The following is an 11,606-nucleotide window of genomic DNA, read 5'->3' as shown; positions in this document are numbered from 1 at the left end:
GCAGGCTTTTCACTTACATGGTTCAGTTACATTGCTAAGGGTGGTTGAGGGAATATTTTCATACAGATATTTGCGCTCTTTCCATGGATAGATGTCTGGACTGTGTGGTGTAACTTCATTTGTGGTAGCAAAAGTAAAGCAGTGAAAAGATGGCATAAAAGCCTCTGTTAACTTTTACAGATACTATTTCTTGTTACTTAATACTAGATCTGTGTACTACTGGATCACCTGGCAGCACAATCTTGATCTGCATTGGGCATGAGTACACAGCTGTGGGTCTCTGGAGCAGAACAAGACAGTGTTGATGCTAGATTTAGGCTAGCTAATGTTGGTTGAACCAATGGTAATTTACCCTGGAAAAATGGTGTGAAGAGATGATATCAGACGTATAATAAAGTTTGTAAAAACGTTATTTCAATTTCAAGCCAATCCAAACTGACCAAGTAAGTTTTTATTAAGTACTTATGCTTTATAGTTATGTCACCAGCTACTAGATGCCCCAGTGCTAGGTTTAATGCCATAGTCTGTTCAGTCATTGCTTATGTTGCTTCTGTGTGCCAAAAGTGAAGATTACTTTTACATGCAGTTTTAAAAAGCTAGAACTATATAGGAAAACTGCTGTTAAATCCTAGAAGTGAGTTGTTAAAAGCAAAAACAATCTGTTAGCTGTAGTGCATTTAAATATGGTGTCAACATGTATCTGTTACTCAACGTTCAGTTAACAAGCAACGACTGTGGCTGCTTCTATCTTGAAGAGTTTTTTTTCTTTTCCCTCCCCACGCCTAGTCTCTGCATATAAGGTTTCTGAAGGAGGCTCCATTTATAACGGACTCCTTGGCAGGCAGAAGAAGCAGGGACTCAACCAGCGATCCCTTGAGTGCCTTTCTCTGGCCCCATTTGAGGCATTGCGTTACAATGGCAAATTAGTTTATTGCAAACACAAGCTTTACAATGCCTCACCACTTTTACACTTAGAACAGTACTGCCCTAGTAACAAGCATGACTGGTAGGGTCATTGAAAATTTCTGAGTTTTGGAGATGGAGTACTGCAGGTTGAGTTTTGCCCTGGCCCTTCTGAATTAAAGATACAAGGTTGCACCCTTTATTAAACCCAATCAGGTCAATGTTTTGGCAAGTTGCACAATGTGCAATGAATGTGATGCAGAGATTTGCAAGCCAACACTTGGCTGAGCCCTTGCATCTGCACAGCGGCACTCTACAGAGAAGTCCCATCGTGTTGCTGCCATGTCTGTGTCTGAGCTGAAAATACTGACCTTCTCAGCCAGGATTTGTAGCCTCACACTGCTATGCTTGCTACTGGAACTGGCATAGTTGGCACAGGGTTCCTTCTTGTTGGAAAGGCATATTCTCATCCTGTCCAAAGGGCAGTGCTGAGACATCATAAGTGTTTGACTTTCTTAGCTGTATGGTGTGAGATAATTGTATTAATGAAGGAGAAACTATTGACAAAAATATATTTGGTATTTATTGAAAAAGATAAAACTAAAGGTTGGAGGCTAATTATTAAAAAACCCTTCCTGTCAGCACAAAACCCACACTCAGCTCTTATTCTTCTGCCTAATCCCTCAGATTTCATCTACTGAAATGCTAGTGTGTCATCAAGAAAACATAGCTGTAGAGGGAAATTTTAGTCTCACCTTTTGATTTTCTTCCTGTACTCACTACCTTTGTTACTGTAACAGGTCTGCATTCATCCACTTTTTAAAGTAACCAGAATTGTGGTTGTAATCCAATTACAGAAATTAGGAAATGTCACCAAACGAGCCTACAGAACTGCAGAACTGTAATTGTTAACTTATCCTGCTTTCTTCAGGGTATTCTAGAGCGCTTAGATGGTGGAGAAATTGTGATTGGAGATGGAGGATTTGTCTTTGGTCTTGAAAAGAGGGGATACGTAAAAGCTGGGCCGTGGACTCCTGAAGCAACGGTTGAACACCCAGAAGCAGGTCAGTTTTACTGGGAAATTATAATCCTGCAGTGACTGTAAACATGGTTGAATAAATAATAAATATATAGGAACTTGTAGTAGGTTTTTAAATAGAACTGTTCCTTGACACTGTAGAATTACACTGTTACGAATAGCCTAAGAATCTATAGACTGAATGCTCATCTTATCCCATTCTTGCTCTGAACACTGGCCAAAAGCAGCTGCTAAGTAGGAATCTGAGTAGTGAAAAATGGTGATAGCTCTCCAGAATGCTCTCCTAGCATACAGTAATTTGCAGTCGAGGGACATTTTGAACCAGATGCGGTATCTTTGTATTTAATAACATTTGGTGATTTCTCTCTCATGGTTTTGTCCAGTCTGTCTTGAGCTGATATACAGGTTATTTAAAACATCTTGTGGAAAAGAATTCTGCAGTTAATTATCTGGTGGGTTATTTTTTTGTGTGTTCCAGCCATTCTAGGACTTCTGAATTGTTATAAATTAATATAGTTTGTTTATTAATTCTGTCAGGAAAATAGCAGCTTTTAATAAACAATGGAGTGCAAGAAGAGTATTGAATGTATCTGGCTCCATTGTGAAATGGGTAACGATAAACCTCATAAGAATTGCAGTAAACATTTAATGGAGTAACGCTCTTAAAGTGGAGAGAGAAAAAATGAGTATTTGTTCTATGACTTCCAGCATAAAGATTATAGTGCTTAGTGTAAATATTGCAAAAGCGATGGTATTATCTGTTTATGTATGCTTCTTTACAAGAAAATACTTGCCCTAGTAATATGATGTGCAGTTAATCCCACAAGCCAATTCAAAATACCCTGAGGAAAAAAAAAAATTCGTTGGTGTAAATGTTTGCCCTTCCGAATTTAACCTTTTTCCTCTAAACAGGGGGAAGAAGGAAGAGGAGGGGAAGGAGAGGCATTTTAGCTTGCTCTATTACACTGCTTTGTACACCTTACATGTTTATTTACCCCTAATCCTTCTCAGCCTTTGAGTGTCACTATATGTGTAGTATGCTTAACTTAGGGTCTCAGAGAGCCTTACAAAATGTAAAGCTCTGGCAAAGGTTTAAAGGGTGATGACCTAATTTGCTGACTCCTCTCCTCTAAAGGCATCCCATTACCTCTCTCTCTTTCTCTCTTCCTCTACCTTTGTTTGCCCCTACACATTCTGTCTTACAAATCATAGCACTGATCCCATGCTCTTTATTTCCCCTTTGCTTACATATTTTGCACCTCAAAAGTCCTTGACCTAAATCCCCTTTTGGGAAGTGACAGTCCGTGGGGAATGCAAATGCCTTACAAAGAGGCACAGTTGCAGATGGCTCAAATGGGCTAAATTGACCCACAGATTTGCTTTAAAGAAATGATCAGTAGTCATAGGTTAGAATCTGGCCTGCTGAGACTGGCTACTGATTTGCTAGAATATATTGCGTGTCTGTAACATAGATACAATTTTTTTTATAAGCCCCTTGTAGGCTATTTATAAATACACCCTTCCCTGGAAATGTGTTTGTTTCTCTTAGTGCAGTGTGCTGCCTCCCCTCCGTAACTGCTTTTTACTGCATGCTCAAGGGTCATGTTACGTTGGAAGCAGGTGTACAGAGCAGAAGGAGCAGCTGGCTGAGCCAGCTGCTGTAAAACCATACAACTACTAGACCTTCTTGCCTTTGTAAGGAAAGAAGGAAAAAGGAGGGAGGTTCCGAGAATGCAGCAAGGAATGGGGGGGGGGTGTGTGGGGTGTGGGTGTATGGCTGTGTGTTCCTTATTCATACGTGTTAGATTATATTTCATTTGCCTACCTATGTGACATTTCTTCGTCACACAGATCCCAAGCATTCTTCTAGGAATGCAGGAACCATGGGGATAAACAAATCTGATTTATTATGGAAATGTCATAGAGCATTTGTGAAAATATTTGTAGCTTCTTTTCTTTTTTCCTTTCCCACTTCTGGACTCCTTTTCATCAGTGATTTCTCAAGGGGGAGAACAGACAAACTACAGAACACTAGAAACATACAGAGACAGCCCTTTTACCTGGGATCAGTAGCCTATTTTAATGCTGTAGGAAGAATACTCCCTGCACCAGGAATGTTTTGACCCTGTGTAAAGGTTGTAAGACTGAAATTTGATGCTGGTAGTTCAGGCAGGTTCCAGGGACTTCTTGAACTGTAGCTCTGCTATAATCTGTGTTCCTGGATAGGTCTGTGACTGCTGTGAGGAGCAGCTTTGTCTTCAATCACACCGTGGTTACCCACGGCTGTCATTAGAAATGAAATCTTGTACAAGGGGACACTACGCTGCCCCTTCACTGAAAGCAGACATGCCTCTGTGTGTTTGCAGATTGCCTCTAGCCACTCCAACTGCTCTTTGGGATTCTCTGGCACAGCAGGCTGTGTTTGTTGCAGCTCAAAGGAGTACTTTTATTCTCCTGGCACAGTTGCACGTTTCCCTAATGACATGGATTGTCTGAAAGCAGTGAAGTATGATAAATCAGGACTTCAGGAGCACTTTTCCAAACATCTACCACAACCTGTAGAGTTCTTGGGCCTATGTAGAGTATGTAGGGAATAAATTATTCCTGTACTTGCTGCAAGCTGTTGAGCATTTTAACTCTGTTTCACCTGACCAGTAGTGTTCTATAAATTATTATAATTACTCTTCTGTGGAAATACATATAAAAACAATTGACAGCTCCTGTTCTGTTTCTGCTGTGGCAATTGCAGTAAACTTCATACATCAGTGAAGGCAGAACTACCATTCTGGAGCTTGCTCCCGAAGTCCTCATGTAGGAAATTTGTCTGTTAAAAGTAATGCCAACCTGTCCTTCAAAAGAAGTGTTGGCTCTAGTAAAATCATTACATACTAACGTACTAGGAGAACTAAGTCTGTGTGGTGAGTCACTTTTCTGGAGCAACCAATCATCTTTTAATTAAGAGCATATTTAGCAAAACAGAGCTTTGGTTTTGGCTAACTAAGCTCAGTTAAAGTTTTGTAGGGTGAAAAAACTGGAAACCACAAAATAGAGGACATAATGGAACACTGTATTCTTCCATGTAAATATAGTTTTGTCCCTTGATTTGTTGCCATGATACTTTCTTCTGCTTTCTTCATAGTCTAGAAGGCAGGAAAATGTAGCTTTTTCATCTCATGATCTTTTTGTCTGGTATTCCATGTTATGCTTGCATGTTCTTTTGTCAGATGTCTGCTTTCCTTTCCTAAACCACTATGCAGTTCCATAAAAAGAAATTGGGATAGATAGGCAAGGTGGCATGCAAAACTGAATCTACTGAAAAACTAAATAGAAACCTCCAGACATTCTTAGCAGAGAATAACTAATGAGTAAGTTTCCTACCTGATGTTCTGAGAGAGAGAAGAGAGAAGTTCTGTACAGGCTGTGGTACTGCTTCTACTTTCTCATAATGGCTTTTCCAGTAAACACAGGCTCACATATTTTACAGTAACATTACTTCAATAAACATTTAATTTTGGGATAGCAACAGTAATAACTGTACCAAACATCTCTTCTTTGTCTCTTTTAATTCTTTGCAGTTCGTCAGCTTCACCGGGAATTTCTCAGAGCTGGGGCCAATGTTCTGCAGACATTCACCTTTTATGCCAGTGAGGACAAACTAGAGAACAGAGGCAATTATGTAGCTGAGAAAATAAGTGTGAGTAAAACTCTGTTTTGGTGAAGATATGAAGTAAATTGATTAATTTCAAAAAGTTTAGTAGAGACAAAAAGTACTGTAACAATTTCTCTTAAGTTTTGGCTATGTTTGGGGACCAAAGAATAAGATGATACAATTTCAGAATTTGGAGAATTAGCAAGAAAGACAAGGCTGAAGGACAAAAAAATAACAAAATGGGGCAAGGATGAAAAGAGGAAGGAGCATGCCCACATAGTATTTTTCCCATCTGAGGAGATCAGTTTACTGGAGTTTTGATACAAAGAGTATAGGGAGGAATAAATGCAGAGAGAAAAATCAGTTGAAATTAAGAAATGCTTCAACATCCAGGGAAACAAATCAACTGCAAAAATGAAGCAGAATCCTAGAGAATGAGTGGCTAATGAGGGTAGAATGTTTTTTAGATCCATGCCTTCAGTGGCTCTGAAACTGAAAATAGAAGGTATAGAAGTGAAAATAGAATTCCACTTGTCATGTGTAAGGGTAATCTGTTACAGCAATGGAAGTACCACGTTGGTATTTTTAACCCCTTCACAAAAGAGTTGCAGGATGTTGGGTATGTTCACGAGATGTAGGCCTGGCGCAATCATTTCTATATAGTTCCTTTTTGACTAGAAGGCTTGCTATTGAGTGTTTTCTCTGATCCTTTCTCCTTTGGTCCTATTGTCTATTTCAACCTCTGCAAAATAGAGAAGATTCCCCAAGAAGGGGCAGGGAGGAAGGAATATCTTCATGTCTGTGAAGATACCCCAAATCAGAAACAAGAACAATCTGGACACTAGGGCAACACTTAAGGCTTAACAAAGGGGTCATACCAAAATGTCATTTGGCCAAATATATCTGAAATGCTATACCTTTACATTCAATATATGCAACATTGCAATGTCTGAAGCGGTAGTCCCAGAAACACAGTGCCTCTGGAACAAGCCATGCTGCAACTCTTCCTGCCATGCAAAATTGTACAAAGGGCTGAGAGACCACCTGGTGTCGGGACTGCACTCTAACAAAGCTTTCAAGATTGATTTGCTGTCAGTTTTAGAAGCAGGTTCCTTCAGGCTATAACTGGTTTATGGCTCCACCTCCCAGAGCTCCCAAATGTGTACCTGAGCACAGGTGCAAATGGAAGACAATCTGTTAGCAAAAGCCTTAAAATTCAGCTGGGTCTTTTGAGGCAGCCATAGAAAACTTCAGCTGAGAGAAACCTGTGTGGATTCTAAGTAGTCCATGGGCTACAGAGAAGCCTGCTCTTATCAGTACTTGTTATCTGTCCCAAATAAGGATTCTTTTCCCAAAAGCTTTTTTTTTTTCCTAGCTTAACCTCTTTTTCACATGCTGTTTTTAGGTATAGAGGAAATGTGTCTTTCAGTCTAGGTGATTAATCATGTGTAGTGATAAGTTGTCCTTTACTATTCTTAAATTGGTAACATTAACATCAGATAATTAATGACACCTTTTTAAAATGCCTTAACTAACTCTATATGAATATTGTATCTTAAATTTTCAAAATACTAAAATACGTTTTAGAAAAAGGAAATATCAGTTGAAAACGCTTCCTATTTTGTTTTCTACCCACAGAATGTCAGAATAAAAGCATACACTTTAGTGTAACTAACACATTGTTTAAAAGAGACAAAGAAAATTGTGCTTCACAATTGTGCTTCACACCAAATATTTGCTTTTTACAGACTATTTCTATAACATTAAAGTAGTATGTTTTTGTAGTATTTTATAATGTGATAACTTAGAGGTGGCAAGAAATTTGTTTCCTAATGTTTGTTATTTTTAAAAGATGCTGATCTTCCTAATCAAGATTATTTTAAAAATCCATTCAAATTATATAAAAGATTATGAAGAAGATATTACAGCTTTTGACCCTTTTGTCCTTCTTTTTTTTTTTCCTCTGAAATTACATGCATATGTCTGAACAGGTAAAACTGACATATTCTATATTCATACAGTGCCAGAAAGTGAATGAAGCTGCTTGTGACATTGCAAGAGAAGTGGCTAATGAAGGCGATGCTTTAGTGGCTGGAGGAGTCAGTCAAACGCCATCATACTTAAGCTGCAAGGATAAAGCAGAGGTTAAAGCAGCCTTTCGAAAGCAACTGGATGTCTTTATGAAGAAGAACGTGGACTTTCTAATTGCAGAGGTAAATCTGTAAAAGAGGTACACTGCAACTGGCACAGTGTTAACTTTAAGATGTCTGGTCTAATTTAGGAAGTACATATTGCTTCCTCCTTTAAAATTTGCTGTTATGCTTTGGTTCCAGTAGTAACAGGTATTTTTCTAAATGCACAGCAGCATCCACAAGCATCCTAGAATAGGACCTTGAAATCTAAATTTCTACCTCAGACAGGTCAAATTCTGTGCTGGTACAAAGAGGACAGGCTAATGTGATCTTGACTGGTTCCTGTTTCCTCCCATACACTGCAAGCAATCAACCTAAAGTGACTTTTCTGGATTAAAATAGTTCTTCGGGGATAAATCCTTGATTAACCTCTTGTACGGGCATTCTTATTCTGAAACAACAGTATAATATTTTTTTACATAGTTCTACTTACTGACTTTTTAAAATCCTTTTTTAACTGTGTGGTCAGTGAACTCAATTGAATTCTGTTGGTGTAAATCAGAAAAGAACCACGTCATTGTATGGCTGGTGAATTTGTGATCTGAATGAATGTGTCTGTGCTTCACCTCCAAGAAACAAAACTAGTCCAGTTTTAATTTCTTTCAGTATTTTGAACATGTTGAAGAGGCTGTCTGGGCAGTTGAAGTTCTAAAAGAATCTGGAAAGCCAGTTGCAGCTACGATGTGCATTGGTCCAGAAGGAGACATGCATGGTGTGCCCCCTGGACAATGTGCTGTCCAACTGGTAAAGGCTGGTAAGAATCTGGTTTTAATATGCCCTTTAAAAGTATAGAACAAAGTAAACTCCTTAAATATTGAAATAAATGGATTGTAGGTAGCTTCACAATTACATCTGATGAAAGTTTTGACCCTGTAGATAGGCTGTTATGTGTCCATTACTTGTCAGTATTGTAAAAAAAGCTAAACCCGTGAAAATGCAGCTATGAAATCCTTGTTAATCAGGATGGCGTTGGTACAAATAGCCAGAGGCAGCTGATGCTGAATAGAGCAAAATCCTAAACCTACTGAAATTTGGCTACAGAGTCAACACCAAATTCTGGGCTCACAATTATGAAGTATAAGCAGAATCCAAAGCCACGTATGATTATCTGCTCATGTTCTGAGAAATGTATGGACCACAGGTCAAATCCAGAATGACAGAATAAGAGGATGAAAAAATTAACCTTTTTGTGTATTGAAGGCTGTGTTTTCTGCAGAACAAGGGGAAGTATGGAAGAAATTAATCAGGGGTTTATTATATCTGTTCTGAGCTACTCTTTTCCTTTAGAGGTGAAATACAAAGGCAGGACCTGTGCTAAGCAAAATAGCTAGCAGGTTCCTATGTGGCTGCGCATAATCATTCTTCATTGATTAAGCACTGACAAGAAAAGCAACTGTATGAGGGTAGATGTGATTCATCATCAGGAAGGTGAAGAGGAGTGCAACTGAGATGTAAATGGAATGATCAACCTCAGGAGAGCTGAGGCTGGCTCTAACTCAGCTGCTTTGTTTTCATAATGCTGGTGTAAATACAGATTGCTCTGCCTCTGGAGTGCTGTGGCTAAGAACTTTCACCTCCCATTTCTGGTGGAGAAGTGACTTCAAGTTATTTTCCTCCTCCTAGGTGCTTCTATTGTTGGAGTCAACTGCCATTTTGATCCAGATACTTGCCTGGAAACTGTGAAACTGATGAAAGAAGGCTTGCAGGCTGCTAAACTGAAAGCCCACCTGATGTCCCAACCACTTGCTTTCCATACACCTGACTGTGGAAAGCAAGGGTTTATTGATCTTCCAGAGTTTCCCTTTGGTAAGGCAAGAGTATCTTTTTGGCTTTTTTTAATTGTCTGTTCCTTTTTCCTCCCAGCTTTTAGTAAACTGAAGCTGCAAACTGTCCTATGCCGTAGGGTCAGTTCCAATTATCCTGTCCAGCATTTTCCATAGAGGGATTGGAGTATAATATTGGATTAAAGATCATCCATATAGAGTATTTCAATAGTATCACAGCACGTGGCTGAAAGTGAAATTACAATGAAAACTGTTAATATGCTTCAATCTTAAGTTTTTGGTTTGAAAATGCAGTTCTTCCTTGTGGTATAGAACTTCGTTCAGGACAGCTTTAAATAGTCGAAGGAAATGAACAACAGCAAATACCTTAAAAGATCGTCAAGTTTAAATGCTTTTGCATTGGACCTCCCCAGCGTTCTGGGCTGTGGCATCTATCTCACAAGGCCTATAAGGTTTGCCTACATAGGGATGTAATACACAATGCACACGCAGAACTGGATATTGGTGCATGACTATTGCACTCATAATGGTTCAGTCTTGCAAGTTTAACTGACTAATACAAGTGAGATTACAGAGAAACCAGAAGAGGGAGTATGTTCTTTGTTGTTCCTAACAAATGGATTAGCAGTTTGGAGAAAGATTCATCACATGTATGCTCAGGGCAAATTCTACAAAGACTGAAAGATTCAGCCACTATATATATGTATATAATGCTTGTGCGTTTAGGGTTTCTTTCCACCTGGGATGTGGAAGTCCACATCCCTTTAAGATAAGAGGACCAAATCAGTCTGAACACCTTAAAATTTATTAGAAAAACGCTTCTGTTTTCAGGTATCATAGACTCTTCAAGATCAGGTTATAAAAGAAGGTATTAAAATATTAGAAACTTGAATTTGTAGTTAAAAAACTGAGAGAGGGGGATGTGATTTTTCAGGAAGATTTTTTTAATTATTCTTTTTACATAAACAAAGGAAAGAGAACAAAGCATGAGCCAGAGGCATTCATTAAATGATAATAACATGTCTGAGTTCTGAAAATATTCTGGGATGTTTAGAAGTATTAGGAACACATTTATCCTATTCATTCCTTCATATAACTCTTCTGATTGCAAGGAAAAAAAGAACAGATGCAGTAAGTAATCAAGTGAATTGAAGGATTCACTCTTTTTTCTTTGTTATGGTTTTTGGCTTGTATGTTATAAGCAATCAGAGATCTCAGCTTTCAGATATTTCATGAGTCAACTGGAGAACGCTGGTTCTGTGAATGTATTCAATACCCAGAAGGACCAACTGATCACTTGACAGCAGATAAGCAATTTGGTAAATCATTGTTAAACTGACCCAGTTAACTCTGTTTTTTGTGGAAGGCAATATGCACAAAGAGGTATTTAGATATCTGAAGTGTACATAACCTCTGTGCAGGTCAACAAGATCTCCTTTTGCACTGGCTATGTTGTATTGGCAAACTCCAGCATCTAGATGCCAGCATAACTTCCCAGTTTCCTGTGTTTTCCCTTCTGTGTTACTGCAATTGCTCTGAAATGTCACCAGTTAAGCAAGGACAATGTTTTAGAAAAATGTCATGGTCAGTCAAAGCATACCGAATTATCTCAAGAGTAGATGTATAGAGGGGCTAAATCTAGGAGCAGGTTACAGTATTCTCATCAAAAATAGATGAAAATTTCAAATTCTTATTACTATAAATGTTAACAAACTGTTAAGCTATAAATATTTAATTCTAAAAAAGGTCAAGAAAAGAAAGACCTGGACAGGCATGGGAAATAGAACATCAGTCAGTTTTGGGAAGGGGAAAATCCCACAAGATGTCATCTATATGGAAACTTCTTTTTGTAGAATACTTCTTGTTTTCAACACCATGTTCCGTCACATGTGGTCAGTTCTTATGGTGGGGTCTCCCTGCTTCTTCAGAGAGGTTAAGTTGTTGCTGTCCTTACATTCCTCAAGCACAAGGACTGATTCACAGAATTCCAGAATGGTTTGGGTTGGAAGGGACCTTAAAGACCATCCCGTTCCAACCCC

General features: G+C 38.7%; 1 protein-coding gene across 1 annotated transcript in view; it reads left to right on the top strand.

Annotated features, from left to right (window-relative positions):
- Positions 1-1,834: 1,834 nt before the first annotated feature.
- LOC104509696 (betaine--homocysteine S-methyltransferase 1) overlaps positions 1,835-11,606 on the top strand; it is a gene marked incomplete at its 5' end in the record, with an annotated part of 13,672 nt that continues 3,900 nt past the window's right edge. The window contains 5 exons of the mRNA XM_010151729.1: positions 1,835-1,967; positions 5,518-5,636; positions 7,613-7,804; positions 8,390-8,537; positions 9,407-9,589. Of these exons, the coding sequence (XP_010150031.1) occupies positions 1,835-1,967; positions 5,518-5,636; positions 7,613-7,804; positions 8,390-8,537; positions 9,407-9,589 (775 nt within the window). The remainder of the gene's footprint in view (positions 1,968-5,517; positions 5,637-7,612; positions 7,805-8,389; positions 8,538-9,406; positions 9,590-11,606) is intronic.

The sequence above is a fragment of the Eurypyga helias genome, unplaced genomic scaffold (assembly GCF_000690775.1).
Source record: "Eurypyga helias isolate BGI_N326 unplaced genomic scaffold, ASM69077v1 scaffold4065, whole genome shotgun sequence".
In the NCBI taxonomy this organism is placed as follows: Eukaryota; Metazoa; Chordata; class Aves; order Eurypygiformes; family Eurypygidae; genus Eurypyga; species Eurypyga helias.
The sequence above is the reverse complement of the archived record's forward strand: the minus strand, read 5'-3'. Positions and strand labels throughout refer to the sequence as shown.